The 22,508-nt window shown below is 57.0% G+C and overlaps 8 protein-coding genes across 8 annotated transcripts; all 8 read left to right on the plus strand.

The window, feature by feature from the left end:
- Positions 1-565: 565 nt before the first annotated feature.
- On the plus strand, positions 566-3,556 carry LTHEOB_5932 (uncharacterized protein; the record flags this gene model as incomplete). The annotated part of the gene is made up of 1 exon (XM_035515132.1): positions 566-3,556. One exon carries the CDS (start codon positions 566-568, stop codon positions 3,554-3,556), a length of 2,991 nt encoding a protein of 996 aa, XP_035373624.1.
- Positions 3,557-4,413: 857 nt separating this feature from the next.
- LTHEOB_5933 (uncharacterized protein) lies at positions 4,414-6,370 on the plus strand (the record flags this gene model as incomplete). The annotated part of the gene is made up of 2 exons (XM_035515133.1): positions 4,414-4,468; positions 4,521-6,370. 2 exons carry the CDS (start codon positions 4,414-4,416, stop codon positions 6,368-6,370), a joined length of 1,905 nt encoding a protein of 634 aa, XP_035373625.1.
- Positions 6,371-7,393: 1,023 nt separating this feature from the next.
- LTHEOB_5934 (uncharacterized protein) lies at positions 7,394-9,379 on the plus strand (the record flags this gene model as incomplete). The annotated part of the gene is made up of 3 exons (XM_035515134.1): positions 7,394-7,454; positions 7,507-7,628; positions 7,682-9,379. The coding sequence occupies 3 exons, from the start codon at positions 7,394-7,396 to the stop codon at positions 9,377-9,379; spliced, it is 1,881 nt and encodes a 626-aa protein (XP_035373626.1).
- Positions 9,380-10,472: 1,093 nt separating this feature from the next.
- Positions 10,473-11,600, plus strand: LTHEOB_5935 (Microtubule-associated protein futsch; the record flags this gene model as incomplete). Its single annotated transcript, XM_035515135.1, has 1 exon — positions 10,473-11,600. One exon carries the CDS (start codon positions 10,473-10,475, stop codon positions 11,598-11,600), a length of 1,128 nt encoding a protein of 375 aa, XP_035373627.1.
- Positions 11,601-12,539: 939 nt separating this feature from the next.
- Positions 12,540-14,523, plus strand: LTHEOB_5936 (uncharacterized protein; the record flags this gene model as incomplete). The annotated part of the gene is made up of 2 exons (XM_035515136.1): positions 12,540-12,743; positions 12,802-14,523. 2 exons carry the CDS (start codon positions 12,540-12,542, stop codon positions 14,521-14,523), a joined length of 1,926 nt encoding a protein of 641 aa, XP_035373628.1.
- Positions 14,524-15,976: 1,453 nt separating this feature from the next.
- Positions 15,977-17,422, plus strand: LTHEOB_5937 (uncharacterized protein; the record flags this gene model as incomplete). The annotated part of the gene is made up of 2 exons (XM_035515137.1): positions 15,977-16,100; positions 16,155-17,422. 2 exons carry the CDS (start codon positions 15,977-15,979, stop codon positions 17,420-17,422), a joined length of 1,392 nt encoding a protein of 463 aa, XP_035373629.1.
- Positions 17,423-18,452: 1,030 nt separating this feature from the next.
- Positions 18,453-19,658, plus strand: LTHEOB_5938 (Pyrrolo-quinoline quinone beta-propeller repeat protein; the record flags this gene model as incomplete). The annotated part of the gene is made up of 2 exons (XM_035515138.1): positions 18,453-18,873; positions 18,952-19,658. 2 exons carry the CDS (start codon positions 18,453-18,455, stop codon positions 19,656-19,658), a joined length of 1,128 nt encoding a protein of 375 aa, XP_035373630.1.
- A 642-nt stretch (positions 19,659-20,300) lies between these two features.
- Positions 20,301-21,887, plus strand: LTHEOB_5939 (uncharacterized protein; the record flags this gene model as incomplete). The annotated part of the gene is made up of 1 exon (XM_035515139.1): positions 20,301-21,887. The coding sequence occupies one exon, from the start codon at positions 20,301-20,303 to the stop codon at positions 21,885-21,887; it is 1,587 nt and encodes a 528-aa protein (XP_035373631.1).
- Between the last annotated feature and the right edge of the window lie 621 nt (positions 21,888-22,508).

Below are 22,508 nucleotides of genomic sequence, written 5' to 3' on the forward strand. Positions count from 1 at the left end.
TAGTCTGGATTTAAAAACAAGGAAAAGATAAATTTTCAAGAAACGCGTCAGTGCGTTTGGTTTTCGTGATGTTTCATCTTGTCACTACATGCTATCAAATATCTGAAAAATGCGAACTGGTTTGACAATCCCACATCTGCTGAGTTAGTCATTTTGGTAATTCTGATTTCCTACTCTCATGTGATGTCTACACGAGTTTGTTTATGACTTTGTTCTCCAACGATGGAGTAGTCAATGATTATTCAAATTGTGATAATTTTGCCTAACTAAGATCTTCCGTGAGTGGTAGCTGGAGCATGGCACGGATAAAGTGGGGCACCGAGATGGCGCGTCCTTTAGCTGTTCAATCACTCCATCTACCAAGTCCATTGTACACTTAACGCTACACATTGTATCCTAACACATCTCGCATGGCTTCGGCTCAAAAACACTCACTTCCATGGCGCGAACTTATCTTTCCCCACAAACCTGCTTCTCCCCTCTTTAACCACCACCTCTACAACCTTGAATCTTCGCATTTCCAACCACAACCAACTTCGCTACTCAACCGTACAGATATTCAGCCATGTCAAACCAAGACAAGAAAGAGACGGACATAGCTGCCGAGCTACTCAAGGACGTCCACGGCGACAACAAGCGTCTTGTGAACTCACTGCTCCGCAGGACGGAGCCTGAGTTGCCTTCTCCCATGCCCGATGGCAGCGAGAAGTCAGTCAAGACGCTTCTCACGAACATGAAGAAGCAAGCCGATCTCGACAAGGCGGGTAACCCCGGTGTCTTCGACGCTCTTGAGACACCTAAGCCTGGATCGGCTAAGGACCGCGAGCTGGACGACGATCTCGTCGCCATGGGCATTACCAACACGAAGAAGGTGAGCAAGACCTCCACCAAGAGCAATCAAAAGAAGGGGGACAACAAGAAGGCAAAGAAGAGCAGCAAAGCATCCACCAGCATGACGGCAGTTGTCCAGGCCCAGTCTACCACGGCAGCAGCTCCCCAGGTCGAGGGCACGAGGAAGAGTGCCCGGCTGGCAGGTACGGCTCTTGCCGCACCAGGCCGCTTCACGATATATGAGGGCGACGATGACCAGGACTTCGAGGTCAGCTCGCCGGCTGAGTGCCCTAACTCCCCAAACACCGAGGACGATGAGATGCAAGACGCTGTAGGCATCGACAGCATCCCTACGCCAAGCGACGCCTTCTACCCGCCGGCACGCGGAATCATCGTGCCATCGGTTGTCTACCCTACCAGCAACATCAGGGACACGCCTATCCATGGCGCCCTCGTCCATCGTCTCCGGCAGAACTCTGCCATCCACCCTCCAACCGAAGAGCAGCAGGCCGATGCCGAGCAGCGCATCATCGAGACCGCGCTGGACCGCCACCCACCTTGGGATGTTGCCAAGAAGGCACGCAAGGCGCAGGATGTCGAGTACGAAGACATCCACACGCTCTTCTCCCGCATGAGACTCGCGGTGCAGCGCACCAACAGCTTCGAGGCGACGGTGCGCCAAAACTTCGCACTGGGCAACTGCGGTTTCGTCGCGGAAATTGACGATGAACATGATGACATTGACGTTGTCCTTACGAAGGCGTACCTCCAGCGCATGGAGGAAGTCATGGCGCAGTTCCTTGAGGAAAACCCGCCGAAGGGGTCGAAGGAGGAGAAAGCCATGAGGGCCAAGAAGAACCGGGAGACGCGCAGCAGGAGGAAGGCCGAGGCAGACGCGCGAGAGAAGGAAGCGCTGGAGGCAGAGCTGCTGGAGATCGGCGGCAGGATGACTCGCACGCAGAAGAGGATGCTCGAAGAGGTCCTCACGGATTCAACGCCAGCGCAGCAGAGCCCTCAGACAGAGTCGGACCAGCAAGCCGAAGCCCAGGAGGAAGCTCCTCGCTACTACGAGCTTTCGGAACCGCTCCGGTCTATGGTCTGGAGCCGCTACCGGGATTCGCTGCCTGCTCCGGAACCCAGCACTCCTCCGAAGGAGGCGGAGAGCTCGATGAGGATTGTGAAGACTCCCTTCAGCCGGTTCATTGGTCGGTACATGGAGAGACTCCGGCTGAGCAGCAATTCCGGACCCAGCGCGAGCGGCCAGGTTGGAATCGAGAGGAGCATCGAGAACGTTGCGCCGGCGGTTTCCCGCGAAGAGGCCCTTGCCAAGCCTAAGAGCGAGGCCTCTATCACTAACACCAGCGATGAAGAGACGCTTGTCCCGAAAACACCCCGCGCACAGCTTCCGTACACACCATCGCTGGAGGAAATGGAGGCCATGTTGCCTCAGCGCCCCACCGTGTCGCCTCTCACACCCGCCCCTGCTTCGAGCCGTCGCCGTGCTCGGAGAATTTCTGATTCGTCAGCCTCAGACACTGCGTCTGGACCTGCTAGCAAGAGGACCAAGCTGCGAGTCAGGAAAGCGAAGTCGCCTACGCCGCTGGCCAGCCAGCAAGAAGCTGTCGCTCCCTCCCAGGAGATCATCGTCTTGAGTGATGACGATGAAGAGTCCGAGCTCTCCGACGACATGTCGGATCTCACCATCAAGACGCCTGCGAAGCCGCCAGGTGAAGAGGTCGGGTTCAAGCTGCCAAAGATCCTCACCCAGAGTGAGACGATCCAGAGGATCATGGGTCGCAACCTGGGCAGGGTCACCACCAACGCCAGCAACGCGCGTCCGCAGCGCAGCACTGTCCTCGTTTCCTCAGCCACCACGCAGCCAGCGACAAGCAGCTATGACGACAACGCCGATTACTCCTCGCCGCCGTCGCGCTTCACCACGCCCACGCCGAGCAACCCTTGCGGACATGCTCAGCAGACCGGATCTGGCGTGGACGCGTCCCCGGCCTCCTCCTCCACCCCCGGCGTCACCATCATCGCCCCGGATGCTGGCAGCAGCCAAGGCTCGGATTGGTTTGGCTACAGGCAGCAGTTCCAAGATGGTGAGGACTCCGACGGCGACTCCCGCATTTACAACGAGGACGACCCGACCGAGGATGAGGATGAGGGGAATTGCGACGACAACGAAGAGGACTACGGCTATGAGGATGCGTACGCTCGCTTTGATGACGATGCGCTGACTCCTGGTCCTGTCCAGATCCTCAGCGACCGTCGCACACCCTCTGAGACAGGCAGTGTCGAAGTGAGGACGCCGAGACAGCCGAAGCGTAACAAGGGCAAGGAACGCATGAGGGACGACATCTTGGTCGTTGAAGACGACGAGGGCAACGAGATTCACCTCGACCCCAGCAACTTCGGCAACTTCGAGAGAGAGCGTGCCCGCATGGGAGCAGCCGACACTCGTAAAATCCACAACGTGTGGACCCTTTGCGAAGAGATGGGTGTCGCGGATCTCATGAACCACGGTATCGAGGACGAGGATGAGCTGACGGACCTGTACAACCAAGAGTGGCCTGGAAGGCGCATTGGGCTGGAGACGGCCGATGGACAGGTCTGGGTCACTTTGAAGCCCAGGAAGCTCCACGAGGTCCGTCAAATGATGACGCAGCTGGAGGTTGACATGGACGCGAGGTCGTCTGGGCGCTCTTCGAGTGCCGAATACTAGAGCGAGCGGAGATGGAGTGTTGAGTGATACCTGGTGGTTTTGGGCGATTCCGCATAGTTCGGCTTTCATTTTCTCTTTCAGTTGATAGCGATACCCGAAGTTTTGTTTCTGGGCTTTGTTCATTGTAAAAATCTGATGCTCATGAGTACTGAGGACGAGAGAAATGGAGAAATGTTTTGAGATTAAAAGTGCAAAGAGCTTACATGTATGATGAAAACGAAATCAGTGTTGACATTTCAATTCCTCTCACTCTAATTCGAAATGTATATACGATGACTGAGGCTTATTGCTATGTAACTATTGGGACATGATGCTGCGGCGCGGGCTGTACAGCTATTAATGGGGAAAGTATAACGATTATACCTCACCGACCAGGCGGCGAAAATGTGAAAGATAATGTGGGCCGTGACCTTGGGCGCTGAGGGCAGAGTTAGCAACAGAAAGCAGGACGGACTCAAGAGTGATTTAAAAGTCACTTTCTTGCCCGTCTTCAAAGGGCCACACAAAGACTTGAGAGAGTCCTTGTTGGTCATTGCGTTGTTCCCAACAGCAAGCCTGATTCGACAATGGAAACCATCCGCTGGCAATGGAATATACGCGATGGTGGGAGCTCAACCGCCCGCTCATGCAGGGTCATCCGCTGACCTGCAGTTTTGGCAGGCGCGCGCAAGTTTGTTGGCCCAAGCTTCGTTCTGCGTGCCTTCCTCAAACACTGGCTGCTTTCTTTTCTTTCCTCAACGCCCATACCCAGCCTAAAACTTGCATCCAGGCTTCGGTATTAGCGTTGTACGCCGTCACCGCTTGACCACGATATCGTTGCGCCCTGGCAGTCCATACACCTTCCTGACGTTGTCACCATGTCGACTTTGTGGACCAGCTCATCCTCAGTCATCGCACCGGCCTTCCAGAGCGGTAAGACACTACCAACTCCCGCTTTTTGCATTGTAATTTACGAAGATTGTAGTCCTCTCTGAGGAGCTCCTCCCTGGTCAAGCAGGTGACTCTGATGTCCTCACCCAAGGCACCAAAATCCAAGGGATCATGGAGGAGCTTGAGAAGAAATACGCTTGTATCTATGATGACCTCAAGCGCGGCCGTTATGATATCACCAGCTGGGATTCGATTCGTAATCTTCCCGTCGTCTACGACGGCTGCGAGCAAGTCGACACTATCACCACTCTCATGGTCCACCACGCTGTCCAGACGCTCGATAGCGAGCCTTCCTTCTTTGTTCCCGGCAGCAGTGGCAAGATTCGCCCTTGTAGCAACTCCTGTGGCTTCATGTTTGTCGGACTTCACAAACACACTTACATTCGCGGCGCTGTGGGTAATGTAGTGCCCATGCCGAACGAACCGCCCAATGCAGAGGAGCACGCGGCCCTCAATGTGGTCGCGTCATACTGTCAGCGCCTTGGCTTTCTACCCGCAGATCCCTCTCTGGAGCACGTGGAAGCTCTGCAGACGGAAGCTCTAAAGAATCTTCGCAAGTCGGAGGCTGAGCTCTTCACAGGCCAGCTGATCATGGAGCGAGCTATGCGCGATGGGAGTCCCTCATCCGCCCAACAGAGTCAGTTCATCACCATGTCCAGCGATGTCCAAGGCCAAGCTCCCGTCACGAACCGCAGACAGATGAACAATGCTACTGCCATGAGGGACCACGCGATTAACAGCATGAAGGCCGGCCTCAACATCCTGAAATGGAGAGCCAGCCTCAAATGGATGCCAGTCCAGACGCCAGACAGCATGTCCAGATCCACGGCGGCCGAGCCTAGTGAGGATATTATTGCTGATTCAGAATCTGCCTCCGAGGATGCCACTGAGCCCGTCAAGCCGGTCTTCAAGCGCGCTCGCGTCGTAACTCCCGACCCAGATTCTCTCAATGACGAAGCCGCCGATGGACGTGTTCAGCACCGCACTCCGACTCCCGTCTCCAGCTCCTCATCGTCTGACAGTGAAGCCTCCTCCTCCGACGAACAAAGCTCGCGCTCCCGCTACACGCTCAAGTCACGCGCCTATCGATCGCCGTACACGCCTCGCCGCAAGTACATATCCGCGCGACCCCAAGCCTCGTCTTCCTCCCCCGCCACGCCCGGCAGCAGCAGCAACATGCCAACGAGCACCAGCGAAGTCCTCCGCGACGCACGCGGCCTGATCACAGGCGCACGCGGCTTCCGCACCATCGCTCCGCTGCCGCGCTTCGTGGCCAACGGCGAGGACCAGTCGGACAAGCTGGTGCTGCACTACTGGCAGGACGATAAAGACGGCGTGCCGCGCTTCCACACGCAGCGCTACCATCCCCGCGGCGCGCTCAAGGACGGCATCGACTGGGCCGACGAGGCGCACATGGTGACGCTCAACCGCTGGGCCATGCAGCAGGTGCTGCGCAAGGGCGCGGCCCGCGCCCGCCCCAACATACGCGAGCGCGAGTGGGTGCCCGAGGAGACGGCCTTCCTGCGCGAGCTGGCCGACAAGCACAAGGACGACGCCAAGGTCTTCCGCAAGGACTTGTTTGACCAGTTCAACGAGAAGTTCGCCGACAAGGACGTCGAGGTCACGGGCAGGGATGGCGTCAAGAAGGTTATGAAGAGGTTCCGCCGCACCAATGAGGCGCTGACGTCCCATGCGGAGAGGACGGGCGCGTTCGCGGCGCTGAAGGGCAAGTGGTGTAGGCGTGGTGCTGTCGCTGTGAAGGAGGAGTCTGCTTCGGCGGAGGACTCTGGTCATGTCAGTGCGGCTGAGGGCGCTGGAGATGTCACTGGCTCGGCTGACGATGGCGACGACCTTAAGGAGGAAGACACTGATGGCGAGATGTAGGCGAATCGCCAGGGCATGGGGAGGGGCTTCGGACCATCTGGAGCCTGCGGTTCCTCAGCTCTGGAAGCGGTGTGGCGAGCCTTCATACGACAAAGGCCTGTTTTTTTTCCCCCCTTGCTTTCCTATCTAGACTTTTCACCAGACGAGACTACTGGCAGCTCTGTGGTTCATCAGTAGACGCTGATCACGAGGGCTTGGCTATAGACCTTCTGTAATCTTCTTTGTTTGCTTCGGTAGCCATATTCCAAAGAACCACGAACCAATATGATGGACGATTTGCCCCAAGAACTGCGCACATGTCGAGAGACAAAGCCTTGTAGTGTTTCAGTGTTTGCTAGATCCGAGCAGTCAGGAGCGCCAGCTTCCAAGAATTTCCATATATGTATGCGTGATGAATGATCAACCCATGGTGCTGGGAAGATGTGTCGCTTTTGTCTTTCCAAGATAGGGCGGTGTGTTGTCGCCGGGGCCCGGTTCCGCGAGGCCCTCTCGCGGGTGACGAGTCTGTACTTCATGCGGCTAGTTAGAGGTCTGTTATATCTCATAGCGTCTCACAGCTATTACGAGACCGTCAAGGCCATTTATATCTCATCATTGACATGACTATTCTGGTCCTACGACGGGCTGAAGGGAACTCTTGCCCTTGAGCCCAGAGAGCCGTCCAGATTTTGTTGGGGCAGACTCCCTGTTGCAGGCCTGTTTCCAGAGTAGGGTGACTGTACGTTGAGCCGCGTCCCTTCCGGGGTGGGCGTGTTTTGGGTGGCGCGTCGGCGGCTGCGGACTGCGTGGGTAAACACCAGGCGGGCCCACCCGCGCTCAGCGGCCGCAGACACGTGCACCTGCCTCGTTAAGTACCCTCTCTTTTCCTTCGGATGCCTTCCCTCCTCCTCCCTCTTCAGCCATCTCCACGTCTTCCTCCCTCACGCTCGCTGCACCAATACCACGGCTTGCGACACTTCTGCTTCACGGCCTACCATCCAAACAAACACAGCACCCTAACTCCTCTCCACACCCGTCTTGAAGATGCCCACCCACTACGAGCTCCGCAATCGTGGCCAAGCCCGCGCTCCCGCTCGCAACAACGGTAAGCTTGCTCACGCACCACAATTGTACTGTAGTACTAACCCGCCTCGCAGCACAACGCAAGAGGGCCGCTCGTGTCTTGTCGCAAGCCAAGATGAAAGAGGCGGCGCTCTTGAAACAAATTGAGGCCCGCTACGCCGAAGCCAAGGCGTGTGTAGCTAGTGACTCCCTCTACGTAAGCACCTCATGCGTTCTCTGACGCCGTCAAACCTAACCGTTCCGCTGTAGTACTTCGAGACGCATGACGAACTGGACATGTTCATGGTCCAGCATGCAATCCACTTCCGCGAGAACCCACTCGACAGGTTCCTCTATGACAACAGCCGCGAAATCCGCTTTCGTGACTCGCTGGCGAGGCGTTCTTTCGTCGCGCAGGCCGACGATGGGGAGCTCTTTGTTCCGGGCATCCCTTCCCACTCCACGCTGCCACTGTTTGGTCAGCCCGTCCCCCAGATGCACCCTCGCATTCGCGGGGATGGTCAAATTGTCCAGACGTCTGCCGGCGGAGGCGTCACCACCAACAGCCGTCCAACAGCCACGGCCAATACTACTGCTGTTATGCACCACCCTCCCGTCTCCACTACTGGCACCACCACCACCACCACCACCACCACCACCGCCGCCGCCGCCGCCATCGCCAATCACCCTCCGGCCGGCGCTGACAGCACTATCAACGCCTCATCCCCTAGTGGCACATCATCGGAGAGCACTCCGCACACCCTCAGCCAGCAGGCTGAGTCGTCAGACAGCGAGGCCGCGGCCGACAGCGACAGCAGTTCGTCGGTGAGCAATAGTCGGCCCTCAGGCATCATTCTTAGGCTCACCGGTCTCCAGTCTACCCATCCCAGAATCCAGGTGTTGAAGAGGAAGGCGCCTGAGGAGGATTCCGCCAGTGATGCCCCCGCTACTAAGCGGAGTCGTACTGTTACTTCGGCCTCTCCTGGACACTCAGTGTCCACCAACACCCCGGACCAGACGCCTGAGCAAGAGAGCAGCGAGAAGGCTACAAGTTCGGCATCAAGCACGTCTTCAGAGGGCAGCAGCTCTGATGACGAGGGACACAAGCCGCAGAAGAGCGGTAACAACCCTACTGGTAGCAAGTCTGCTGGTGGTGTTGTTCCTTCTGGAAGCACCAGGTCTTTAAGGAAGCGCAAGGCTGTCATCACGTATGCTGAGGATGACTCCTCGGTGTCGCCACCAGCGAAGCGTCCTAGAGCAGCTACCCGGGAGCCTACTGCCAACGCCACCGGCGCCACGTCCCACAGCACGCCTAGCCCATCCACAACTCCCATCATGCCCACCACAGCGAGCACGTCCACCGCAACAAACCACACTGGGGGCCCGCCCGCCAGCTCCGCAGCCGCAGCAAATGCCGCCGCTCCCGCCAACCAATACCGCACCCGAGACGATCCAGTCGTCGGCGCGAACGGCTTCCAGCTGATCGGGAAGCAACACTTCTTCACGGTTGGCTACGACCAAACGGAGTTCCTGACCCAGCGTTACACCGTCGTGGAGAACGGTGTCAGGAGTGGAGTGCGGACACACACCTGGGAGGGCAATCGTGGGAAGACTGCCACGGACATCGACTGGAACGACAAGAAGACCATCTCTCGTCTAAACCAGTGGCTCGCACAGTGGATGCGCAGGTCCTGCGGATGCGGCACGATGAGGCCCAACGTGAACAAGCTGAGGTGGACGGAGGAAGAGTACGACTGGCTGCGCCAATACGTCGCTGACCACCCCGAGAGGCCTTCAAGGAAGCAGGTCACGGTGGACTTCAACAATCACTTCCGGGGCAGGGTGTTCACGTACGTCGACAATGGTGGCGAACAGGTCACGATGCCGGCGCGTGAGGACAGGCAGACGGAGGCCATCTTCACGGCGATGGACCGTAAGAAAATTGGCTGGAGGCATTTGGAAAATTAGAGGGAGCAACAGGCGAGACAGCGGGAGGAAGTAGAGGCAGGGCATCGAAACGTGGGTTTGAGGATGGGAAAAGAAAAAGACAAAGACCTGATTGTGGTTCAAACCTCCTTTGTATTTATATCAAGCGTAATGCGTATGCCAGACTCTGATAGTGTCATTTGCACATCTTCTACATCAAATCTCGTTGAAGTGCCCCCCGAAGTCGAAACAAGTGCGCCTGTCCCGAGCGGTGGATTGAGAAGCGAGCTTCCCAAAAGCGAAATCAGGATTCTGGGTGTTCAGCATCCGGAGCGCGTTGCACAAAGCAGTTCCAAGGTGTAATTCTCTTTGTTCATGGCATGGGGATTGTTTGACCTTCTCATTGGAAGCGCTCTTTCCTGACACTGATACTCTGATTGCTACGCTTCTTTCAAAGAGGCTACCAAGATGCTGCATGGAGAACAGCCATGGGCGGATGCTGGGGGAATGAGCCGGGGGCCAAGAAGGCCTTGGGTGTTTGAATTCGAGCATTATCGTCTTGCATGAGGCGATTCGCACGCGTCGCTAGAGAAGAGCGAGTGGCTGATTCCCCAAAGCTTTGTCGACAAAAGGCGGTGCCCTCGCACGTGATCAGGCTATCAGCTCTTTGCCCGAGAGACGCTGGAATCTCGCGACAGGAAGCACCAGTCCCTACTCGACTCGGACAAATGGTAATGGCGTGCCGCGCGCGCGTTGCCTCCCGCTGCACGGCCATTTTCTGCTACGCACCAACGCCGCGCGCAATCCAGCTGCTGCACCTTCGCTTCAGCTCAACACACGACAGTTGCGCATGTCCGCCATTCGCAAATCAGATATGGACACCCGCGCTCAATTCGGTGGTGGAGACGGTACTCCGCTTCCGAAAAAACACAAAGACCACACCAGCATGCCATCTTCGGGCAATAAACAAGCTGGACAACGCAGCACCGCGCAGGTAATGTCACACGCCACCGCCAATGATTTGGCTCTGGCTCACTAAGAAACAATTGGATAGAAGCTTAACCGTGTCGCTCCCATGTACCGCATGTCTCCTCTCGACCAAACGGGATATCCAAGCTCAGCCGCGACAGCGTCTATGCCACAGTTCCTGAACTTTGGACAGTCAAGCCTCGCAAACTTAGCAAGCACTCCAAGCCTGAAGGCACCCACCGGCTTCAACTTTAACCACTACATGCCCCAGATTCCCGTCAACGGGGCTTCCTTCAACATGCCGCGCGCTGTCCGTCCGAACCGCAGAGGCTCTGCCAACACTTCTCAGAAGCAGAGCCACGCCACGTCCGTAGATCCACAGCTCATCGCAGCAACTTCTCGGGCGATTGGAGACGTAACAGTCAAGATGAACAACTTGGGCAACGCCATCATTAGCCTCAACGCGTCCATGATCAACACCGTGGACTACCTCAACAAGCTCAGCGCGGCAGCTGGTGGTACTCCCGCTCCGGCTCTCAACTTAGCTCCCGTTCCCAACTTGGCTCCCGCTCCGGCTCCCGGTGGCTCTCACCGCACTGCTTCAGCCGGGCCTCGTCCCCTCGCTCCCGCCCCGCCGCGCCCTCACGCCCCCACCGTGTCCGGCCCAGTCGCTCCCACCGCACCAATGGCCCGCGCCCCCTCCACCACCACCACCCTCCCGCAGAAGCCAAACCCAAAGAAGCGCCCTCACCCTGACTCCGCCGCCAACAGCAGCGTCGGCCCCATCGCCGCCGTCGGCACCTTCACGTCCTTCTCCGCCTCCTCCGAGCACCCGAACAAAGCGCTGAAGCGCAGCGTGCAAGCCTTCGCCGGCTCGTCGCCCATGTGGCTGCCCGAGGAGAAGCAGTGGCTGCGCGACCAGGCGCGCCGCTACAAGGGCGTGGTCCCGCGGCCGTCCAACAAGCAGCTGGCCAAGGAGTTCAACGACCACTGGGTCGGCCGCTCCGTGTCTATCAAGTACACGACGCAGGACGGCGAGACGCGCGAGTTCGCGTCGCTGCCGCGCGAGGCCAGGTCTGAGCGCGCGGTCGAGACGGCGGCGAGGCGGTACAGGTTGTGGGATGATATTATGGTTAGCAACGTGAGTCACAGGAAGAAGGAGCAGAAGAAGCGTGCTGTGGAGGGTGCGGAGAAGGAGGCTGGTGGCGCGGAGGAGAGCGCGGCTGGAGATGTTGTGGAGGGCGGCAAGAAGGCCAAGGATAAGGCTGGCGGTGGAAAGAAGGACACAATGTAGCGGCGAGGTGGACCTGGGGGTATTGGCATGCGGAGAGAAGTAACTTTGGATGGCCTTTGGTGTTTTACTGAGATCTGGGAGGCTCGGTACGCTGATGAAGGGGAGGGTCAGGCTTGTATTGGCTCTCATCTGCTGTGCTTTGTGCAGCTGCACCATCCTTGTTTGCTTCAGTCATTGGCCATTGTGCCGTTCTGTATCGAATTCAAGAAGCTCAATTACCTATTTCTCTTCGTGACCTGCGTATTCAGGCTGGTCAATCTTGCCCAAACGCTGTCCCTACCGTGACATGTGCACATGGGCAGAACTTCCCAGGGAGAAATTATGGTTCTACTCAATCCTTTGATCTTGAAAAGATGATGGGGAATCTATATATGACTTATGTGCATAGTACTTGGTCCAGCTATGCCTCGCGGTGGATTTCTATACCCTATATAAAACTTTACTTTTCTTCGCTTGCAGGTTAGTTTAAAAGCCATCCGGGCCTTTCCATTCGACATGAAGATCCTATTTTCTTAACAATAGCCGTAGTGGCTACCATTACAGTTCATGAGGAACGTAAAGCAGAGCTGTACCTCTGAGGGTACAGCGATCTGGTCATACATTCCGAGTGATGCCAGAGAAGACGCCCGGCAAGTTCCACCTCTAACGGGAGCGTCCATTACTCACCACTCTGGTTACAGTAATGAGAAGGGCTACCACCTGATTGGTCTGCTTGGCGGTCCGGCTCGGGATGATATCGGGCGGGCGTGGCTCGTTGCTATGAAGTGTTATGGGCGCACCCGCCTTGCCTCTTCCCTTCTCCTCCACTCCACTTCCCCTCCAAACCTTTCCACCGCGGATTATTCGCCCTATACCACCTCGAAGCAACTCGAGTCTGCTAGCTCCTCCTGGAACCATCCGCCATTGACCTACTAATCCATTACTCGCCCAACTCCGAAAATGCCGTTGTTTATGGACGAGTTAAATGCGATCCTTGCTGTGCCCGGTTCCCCACGTCCCAAGACGGAGTGGAGTAGGAAGCCAAACAGCTTTCAGCGCAGGATACTCGTGCTTGACAGAGTGCTGGGTTGGAAAGCAAAGGGTCCCCCAGAGCGCAAGGGTAGGAAGGGGGCGGAAAGACCACAGCGCGCTCTCTTCAGACGAGTATGTTTCTTGACACGTCGCCGCGCGTCAGGATATAGCTAACATGAGACATCTGCAGGTCTACGAGCACCATAGCTTCCCGCACCAGCGATTCGTGTCGCCTGTCAAGTCCTCTCCTCTCGGCGAAGGCGCGCCGCGAACCTACCCGTCAGACTCCACCATCAACGCAGGCCCTAGAGGAGCTACAACTACGCACATCCCGACTTTTGAGATGTTTGAACGCCAGGTCAATGCCACGACCCACTCATGGGTTGAGAAGGTTGCTCCGTCGCTACACGGGCACCGGACCATCCCGGAGGGATGGCTCTTCGACGTCAAGACCAAGCGCCTGGTTCGAAAGAAGGAGAGCATAGCACCTGCTGAGGATCAGAAGAACCCGCCTGTCAAGAAGCAAGAAGAGGCCCCTGTCAACGAGGCGGATGAGGCAACTGTCGCCTCGATAGCTAGTGGAAGCTTGACCAGCGCTATCCCGTACAGCTCCAACTCCAGCCGTAAGCGCAGGGTCGATAGCCTTGAGGGCTCCTCGGCGGATGATATGAACGGCTCCACCCCTAAGAGGGCTCGCTATGCTCTGCCGTCAGAGCAGCTTCCGCCACTTGCCCCCCTCCAGCTTCTCTCCAGCACAACTACACCTGTAGTTCCCACAATCGGTGGCTTGCGGCCCTTCGGTGCTGTTCTGGATATGAAGGTACCCATGACTATGGAGAAGGCCACGGCAAAGGCCAAGCCTAAGTCCGACCCTCACCGCGCGCTCCGGTTCAGGAAGGAACCTCAGGAAGGTGGTTCACCGACCCGTATCTTAAAGAATGCTCCCATCTATAACACTGTGGAGCCCTGCCTGAAGCGCAAGGCCGAGGAGATGGACATTGTGGGCAACTTTGAAGACAGCCGCAAGAGCAAGAAGCAGATGAGGAACCACCATATGGACAAGGCCGACAGAGCAAACACCATTAACAGCACCAGCGAACAGCTGACCAAGAAATCTTCCGAGCACCATCGTGGTGCCGATCAAAAGCCTCAGAATAGCAACACGCCACCCACCAGGGCACCGATGTACAAGAAGGCTTGGGTTTCGACGACGCTCAAGGACGCAATGCAAAAGGTCCAGCGCAACGTGCAAGATGCATGGGACATATGTGCCCCCTTCAGCGTGGGACTTCTGAAGGCGGTGAAACCCTGGGAATCAAGAAAGGGCGTGAAGAAGTCGGGCAGCTCTCCTTCAACAACGCAACCGTCCTCTCGGCGCGCTGTCCGCCCTAAGCCCAAGCCGTACGTCCTCAGTCTTGAGAGTGCCGAGCAAAGCGAGCAGTCGGCCGAGAGTCTCCGCCTGCACAACGAAGACGAGTCGAAGAGGATTGACAGCAAGGACCGACATTCCTCCAAGCAGCCGACGAAGCCTCGTTGCAACGTCGCAAGACCCCAAGCCAGTAAGGCCGCGGAGGACCCCTCCGAGACCACTATCCATCAAAGCAAGAAGCCCGCTGGCCTGGCCTTATCCACTCCCGCCACTCCGGCCACCCACAAGCCCGTCCACGGTGTCAGCAGCTTCGAGCTCATCGGCCCACGCCCGGTATTTGAGTGCGGCATCAACGGCGCCCACTTCCTTCCCCTCCGCTTCTGGCAAAATGACGAAGATGGCAACCGTGGCGCTAAGCCTATCGAGCTTCCTTGGCCTGAGTTCAGGGGGATCACCGTGGAGAATCTCGATTGGAACAGCGCCGAACAGATCGGCTGGCTGAACGAGTGGGCCAGCAGAGTCTTAGAACACTTTGGATGCTAGAGGCTGCCCACTTTCACAGATACACCGCAGTGTTGAATGGGAAGCTGCATGTTCTGAAATTGCAGAAGAAGTTCCAGAGGAAGATTTCAGATTGAAAATCGTTTGACGCTGCATGAGATCTGGGAGGCTCTGCACGCATGAAAGGTGCGACTGGGATCTGGGAAGCCCAGCGCATACCACACTGAAGATGTACAGGATCTGGGAGGCCTGGCACATTCGTCAGAAGTGAACGGGACTTAGAAGGCCCGACACATGTATGTACAACAGGCGCTTGAGATCTGGGAGGCTCAGCGCCCACCTGAGAGGTAGTAGTAGTCTGGAAAGTCGAGCATACGCGTGAGAACGGGCGTGGAAAAGTTCTAAGACGCCTGACACGTCTGCCGAAAGCAAATGGGATCTGGGAGGCCCAAAGCGAACAACAGAGATGTTCACATGCTGCTTGTACAATTTTTGACTTGGTCGTTTGGGCATTGGGGTTTGGTTCAGAGGCATGACAGCCGTCATTCGACAGAGGTATATAGATTTCAGTAGTAAATTGTGACAGATCATCTGATGGACCCCATGATATTTGTCTCTCTTCGTTTGCTTTTCGCTGTTTATTCGCTACTGGCGCGTATATATTCACCGTTACTCCACAGACAGCTTATGGATCATTCTCCCTATTCGTCAAGTTGTGAGATGGTCTCATGTTGCACGATCAAAATAACAGCCCTTGCGTCTTCGTATGGACGACTTCAGCCGCCGATAGCAAAAGAGCACTCAGGCAGGCTTCTGTTTTGGATAAGTAAACCTACAGACAATGCTCACTTGTAGCAAAGAAACAAAGGACCACCGAGTTAATTATACTCCATGTTCTTTGTTTGTATGCTTTGTCAAGATGCGACTCTTCCTTTGTTTGATTGTTACGAAACGATCATTGATTGTTGAACGTCTTGGTTGGAAATGGAAGTGATGTCATTGTTTTGCGTGTTGAGCGTATCCCACGTACTATTTTTGCTCCCCCTTCACTCAGAGGTCCCTTGAGCGGTGCTTTTGAGGACTCCATTATCTATATAATTGTAAAGATGAACAGTCGCCTCTTTCTTGTTGGAGCGACAATATACCGGCGAGCTGCGCGTCCCGCAGTGTTAAGTCTCGCCCGATAGACACGGAAAACACGTGAAATTCTCCCCCAGCCTCACCCTGCAGCTTTCACCATCACAAACTCGCCCCACCGCCGCCGCGGCCGACCCGAGCTCCTAAACCTGAAACACTGTCTGCCTATTCACGCCGACCTTTCACAAGCTAAGCATTGTCCGCCCATTGTAATTGGTATTCGACACAATAGCATCGCTCGCCCATTGAGACAGGCCTCTCATACTCTTCGCAAGTCTTCGCAGCTCTTTCTGCGCTTCTACCCTTCCTCCTACATCCTCAAACCCTCCGCATACACCGTGTCCAGCTATCCGCAACGATGCCGGGCAAGATGCACCTCCGCAGCGCTGGTCGCGCCCCTACTCCCACTGAGCCCTCTACTGTAAACGCTCGCTCTGTTCGCACCGCCGCGAAGAGGCCGGCGGCGAAGAAGAAGACTAAAGGTAAGAAGTTCAATCCAGCAAGCTTGCAGCCATCAACTGACGCTTGCGTCGCAGTCGCACCTCGTCCTCAGCCGACTGCCCACGAGAAACGCATGGAAGCCGCTACTAAGAAATTGATCAACAACGCATTGTACCAAGGAGACTTCGAGAAGAGGGGCAATCCAGGTGTCTTCGCCCCGTTCCAACCCATTAGCGACCAGGAGTGGGAGCAAGACTGGGCCGCCATGCAGCCAGTGCCGCCGCCGCCCCCTCCGACGCCTAACAACAACGACACCAACAACAACGCCGCCATGAACAGCAGCACCGCATCCGGTCCACAGAAGAAAGACAAGGCGAAGAAGCCGGCCGTCCGTAGCAAAAAGCGCAAGGCTACCGAGGCGCCTAGCGAACCTGCTCGTCCCAGCAAGCGCAAGGCTACTGAGCCGCACACTGAGGCCGTCCACTCCAAAGAGCAGCCCACTGAGCCCGTTTCGGACAACACGCGCAAGTCAGAACGCCTCGCTGAGAAGCGCCCTCGTAATGACGCCGACGAGCCGAAGGAGGCTCCTGCTAAGAAGAAGTCCAAGCCATCTTCCAAGCGTCCGAAGGCCAATAACACTGGCCAAAGGAACCGCGCCACCGCCGCAACCTCTTCCTCTCACAGCGTCTCGAATGCCGCCGGCGCCAGCCAAAACAGCGCCAGCAACCCCATTGTCATCCCCGACCACAACAGCGCAAGCAACCCCATGATCATCCCCGCCGCCGGTGGCCCTTCCTCCCAGCCCGCCACCACAGCCCTCCGCTCCCGCTCCGACCCCGTCACCGGCAGCAACGGCTTCCGGCTCCTCCACCAACAACACCACTTCGTCCGCGGGCCCGACCAGACGGCGCACCTCACCATCCGCTTCGTCGACAACACGCAGCCGGGCGTCACGCAGACGCACACCTACACGTCCCGCAAGCAGGGCGGCCGCGCGCCCCAGCCCATCGACTGGGACTCGGCCGCGGACATCGCGCGCCTCAACCGCTGGATGTGCCAGTTCCTGAAGCGCAGCGGCGCGGCGTCGCTGCGCCAGGACGTCGTGAGCTACACGCCCGAGGAGCGCGAGTGGCTGCGCGCGCTGGGCAGGCAGATGGCCGACGAGATCGAGCGCGGAGAGAGGAATGCGGCGTACACGAGGGACGAGCAGGTGCGCCTTTTCAATGATGTCTGGGCCGGCACGATTCTTCAGACGGGCAGGCATGCGGGCAAGCAGAGGCCGGTCAGGAGCGCGGCGTCGCTCGAGAGCGAGATTCATCGTTCCGGATTGTACCCCGCCGGCTTGAAGAAGTCGAAGAATTAAGAGAGATGAGAAACCACTTGAGTGGCTACAGCAAGCACAGCAAGCACAGCGATCACAGCGATCACAGCGATCACAGCAAGGACAGCAAGGAGAGCAAGAAAAGCAAGAAGAGCAAGAAGGATACACTGGGGGAAGAGTTTTGTCACTTGACTACCTGGATCCGCGTGGATACGGTAGTGGCTTGCAATTAATGGCAGCTTCGCAAAGTACAGCTGCGCAATAGGCCTGATGGTCAGTATCAAAGCAAGCATTGGCGTCGGGGATGGTGTCCACCGGCGGATCTACTATTTCATTTCCTCTGTTTTGTCAGCATTTCTCTGGGAGGGCTTCTCTTTTTTTGTTCTCCTGCATCATCTGGCGGCACAAGGAGAATCAGTCCTTGAGCAAGCACTTTATGGGTCAATCTTCTCACAAGGCCCTTTCACAAGCATACGCAAGCTTCCTCAGTGCTCATGCGTTGAGCTACAGCTTGTAACCTGAACCAGAGCAGCATTTATTTGGTAGTTTGTACATGCACATGGGTCCATGACGACCTCAGACAGCGAATAACAATTGAGCAATGTCCAGCCATTTCCTCTCGCGTCTCAAGTGTGCAAATCAAATTTCGTCTACGTGCCTCCAGATGGGCTTTCGTTGTTATCCAAGCTCAAGATATTGGGGTGGAGTGAGTTATCCGGCCAGAGCAGCCCTAAAGCCGGAGTGAGCAGCACAGCAGGTGGAGTGCAATTGAGCTGTGAGTGGAATGTATGACATGAGTGGGCGAATTCAAGCGGCTCTGCTGAGCGAGGTCGAACAGTTTGCCAGTTCTCTTAAAAGTGTCGCAAGTGTTAGGTTCAAGTGACTGAATGTTTTCATGCTTCTCCTCCAAACCTGCGTCGGAACATTCACCCGCGGGTTACATTTCGTGCTCCGGTCACGCACTGACAACCTTTCTTGCAAGCGGGTGTCATATTTTTGTCCTTGGCTTCGCCGCTCCCAACTGCTGTCCTCCGACACCAACACCAAGTCCACCCGCAACGCCACCGCTACCATGCCAGACTTCGATCCCAAGGATAACGTGCGCAATCCTGACTTGCAGGACCTCTACGATGCCCTGGACATCCACCCCGACGATCAGCCCGTGTTCGACGTGTTTCGCGAGGAGCTCTTTGACAAGCTTCTCGATGCTTCAGAGCAACAGCGCCGCGGCGGAAACGCGGATAACCACGGTAGCCAGTCTGTCACGACCGATGACACCGCCGCAGCCGACTTCATGAACCGCCGCATCACGTACGAGATCGAGGAGGCTACAGACGAAGACGAGGAAGACAAAGACGAAGAAGACATCCTGGTCCTTGCCCGCGGTTCGCCGCCGCCGAACAGCTGGGCCAAGGTCAAGCCTGGTCCTGAGTACGGCGAGCTACACTTCCCGGGCCACGCCAACTACACTGACAACGAGATCCCTATCACTGGTACGCCGCAAGCCTTTCCCATCTTCCCTCCAAGCTATGAAGCCTCCCTCCGCTAACACACATCCCGCATTCCGCCAGGCGACCACGGCTTCATGCTCCTCCACCGCCGCCCGCGCTTCAAGACCTTCAGCCGCTACCTCGTGTCGAAAGACCACCAAGAGCTCGACCAGCTCGCGATGACGACGCTGCACTACATCGACAACTCGGAGCTGCGCATCCAAACCGAGTCGTACACGCGCGAGGAGGTAGACTTCACCAAGGACAACCACGTCCGCAAGCTCGAGTACTGGGTCAAGCGCTTCCTGATCAAGCACGGCGCCAACCCGCGCCTGCGCCGCGCCGAGCAGCACTCCTACCTCGAGGAGGAGCGCGAGTGGATCCGCCGCACCTTCGAGCAGCATCCGAACATGCGCCTCGGTGAGCTGTGCAGGCGCTTCAATGCATACTGGGGCGGCCGCGAGGTGCCCGGCGTTGGGAAGCGGCCGACGAGGACCAATGGCGCGCTGATGAATGAGGTGTACAGGAGCGACCTCAAGCAGAAGAAGGTTCCTCAGCTGCGCAGTGTTCCGTCTCGTTCCCAGAGCGGTAGTGTTGGCGGTATGGAGATTGATGAGGATGGCCAGGAGGATGTTGGCGAGAAGGTGGCTGGCGAGGAGAAGGCCTCTGAAGAGAAAACTCACGAAGAGGAAGTTGGCGATGAGGAGGACGGCGAGCACGAGATTGACGAGGAGTACCTGGAAAACAACGGTACAGCCGGCGATAATGGTCACGGCTACCAGATTTGAGCACCTGGAGTCTGATTTGGTGGAGTAAACGCTCCATAGCGAGACTAGCAGGCAGTCCGGACGCCTCGCTGCGTACTGCTGTCTACTCATAAAGTGTTATCGTGCCAGAACTGCTTCAGACCTGCTTTTACTCATGTGGTAGACTCCAGGAAGGAAGCGGACGGGATCATTGTTCTCAAACTAGTCTAGTCATGCAAGTACGCGAGAGATGTTCAGGAAAAATGTAGAATGTCCACATTGTTCACCGTCGTGAAATTACGGAGCAGCACTAACACAATAATCAACATGAGTGATGCCATCCATCTGGAGCATAGGAAATGTGAGTTGTGGGCGGGGTGAGGAAGTGAAGACGGCAGGAGGTGAAGCGCTGTTGTCCGCTGCAAAGCTTGTGTGCCTCACCTTGTTACAAGCTTCAGTGCCGTTGGTTTCCATGCGGCGCAGAGGAGCGCTCGTGGCATTTGGGAGCCTACCTTCCAAATCGGTACATTCACTGTCTTCTTCGACATACTTAAGATCTTCTGCGGCTGGCCCTCTCTCACCCTCCACCCTACCTCTACATCGTCGCACTGCGCGCAACCTTTGACCTAGCCAACGCCACGGCTGACACTACCGCAGACGACTTTCCATAAGCTCATCGTGACAATGGATGACAACCGCATCATCGCGAACGACCTTATCTACGTCAGGCAGGACGCCGTCAAGGCTCTGTTCAAGCGTGGGGTCCGCTCAGCCGACTTCCGACTTCTCTACAACGTCGACGACAGTATCGCCGCTCTGGCCACATACAGGAATGTGAGGATCGAGGTCGAGCCTCTTATCGAAGATGTCTTGCGTGCCGCTCAGGTTCTTCCAAACAGCTCCATCTTACCGCGCGCCAATGCGGGCCCTTGGGTCCCGCGCATGGTTAAGAAGACCGACCTTGAAGCCGTCATCGCGAACGCGATGAACTCACAGACCACCAGAGCCATGACGGATGTCTTCGACTGGGACTTTCCGGACCGCACCATCGAGGTACTCACGCTTTGGCACACGGGTGAGAAGTACCGCCTGCGCTCCATCGGCCGGGCCCTCCTTGAGGATGAGCGCGCCGCTCGCTACTCCGACGATAGAGACATCGGCTTCGCCATCGACCCTAAGATGCCCGAACGTGCGCTCCTGAAACACAGCGCTCTCAGTGTCCTTCGTCCAAGCTGGCTTCATGCCCATGAGGTGCGCGGCACTAACGGCTTCGCTCTCTTGCACCCCATGCCCATCTTCGTCCGCGGTGAACGCTGGCAGCACGTTCGCACCGGCCCTAACAACGAAATCACCGTCCACGACCAGCTTGCCCAGCTCGTCCTCTACTACGTCGATGACATGGACCGTAGCTACCTCGATGAGGAGCGCCGCCGCGGCATGAACGCCTATCTCTCTGCCAGGCAGGACGTTCTGTCCGACATCAACTCCGACATCGGTCTTGAAGGCATGGATGGCGACGAGTGGGAGGAGATCGAGAGCCACAACAACGACAGCAGCAGTCTCCTCAAGCCACCCGCCGCTCGCAAGGCGGGCGCCAGCTGGCACGACGCCGTGTCCAGCGCCGCCATCTCCGTCTTCGTCGAGGAGATCCAGCACCCGGACGCGACCTCGGTCATCGCCCGCGAGTCCTGGGACGAGCTGAACCAGCGCCTCCAAGAGTGTCGCGGCATCCCCGCCGTGCTCGACGGGCCCCGCGTCAAGAAGCTGATCCACCCGGACCTCCTGGACCCGCAGAAGCGCGACGCCATCGACTTCGCCGACGGCGACACCGTCCGCAAGTACAACCGCTGGGTCGTCGACTTCCTGAGCGGCCACGGCGTCGCGTTCGACGCGAAGATGACGGTGCCTGAACGCAAGTCGCTGGCGCGCCTGTCGGCCATGCCCATCCCCGTCGACACGTACAACGCCGTCCCCGCCGCGCTCGGCCTGTCGCCCCTCGAGAGCAAGCTCGTCGCCACCCTCCGCAAGCACCCCGAGGAGGTCGCCGCCATGTTCACCGGCAGCATGACCGACAAGAGCCTGCTGGAGGACGCCGTCGCCCTGGCCGAGTGCCGCGCGCTGTCCTGGGACGAGATGGCGGTCCAGTTCAACTCGCTCTGGCATGGTGCTGTTACGGACTCCGATGAGAAGCACTTTGGACTCGCGATCAGGCCGGAGATGGACGTCGAGGCGATCAAGAACAGTGTGAAGGCCGGTGAGGCCATTGCCTAAGCTGGCGGATTTGGACCTTTGCTCGAGTTATTGGAAAAAAAAAAGAAAAGGGGAAGAAAACGAAATGCTTGAGAACGGTCAGACTAGGGAAAAGGTTTCAAAAGGGAGAGGTTTCAAAAATGAGCGAAAACGATTCGACTACTCCCCACGGTTGCATAGGGGTAGATAGACATAGGATTTCTTTGACAAAGACCATAGACTCCGGTCATGGCCAGTATCCTCTCTCATAGAGGTTACTGAATCATATCAGGCTTTGCCACAAAAAAAAAGATGACTTTGGTGACCCCGCAAATGTTGAAGTGCCGAAAAATCTGCCGCTGTAAGCCGACGTCGATTTTAGATCGTGAGCTTGATGAAGCCACCAAGAAGCACCAGATCGCTATCGTCATGATGTTTCCGATTCCGAGACAAGCGGACAAGCAAATCGGTCCATTCTTCATTGGCTGGTGGGTAACGGTCTGCGGGGAAACCCTGCTGTTCCCTTATTAAGGCGCGAGGTTGACCGCTGTATCCAAAGAAACTTTGAAATGAAAGCCTGTGCGGCCAATATCAATGGGAATTCGCAGAATCTGGGGCCCACGTGGTGGATTTTAGGTGTTCTGGCGCGCCGGGGTGTCCAGG

This window comes from Lasiodiplodia theobromae, assembly GCF_012971845.1.
Source record: "Lasiodiplodia theobromae strain AM2As chromosome Unknown scaffold_16, whole genome shotgun sequence".
Classification (NCBI taxonomy): domain Eukaryota; kingdom Fungi; phylum Ascomycota; class Dothideomycetes; order Botryosphaeriales; family Botryosphaeriaceae; genus Lasiodiplodia; species Lasiodiplodia theobromae.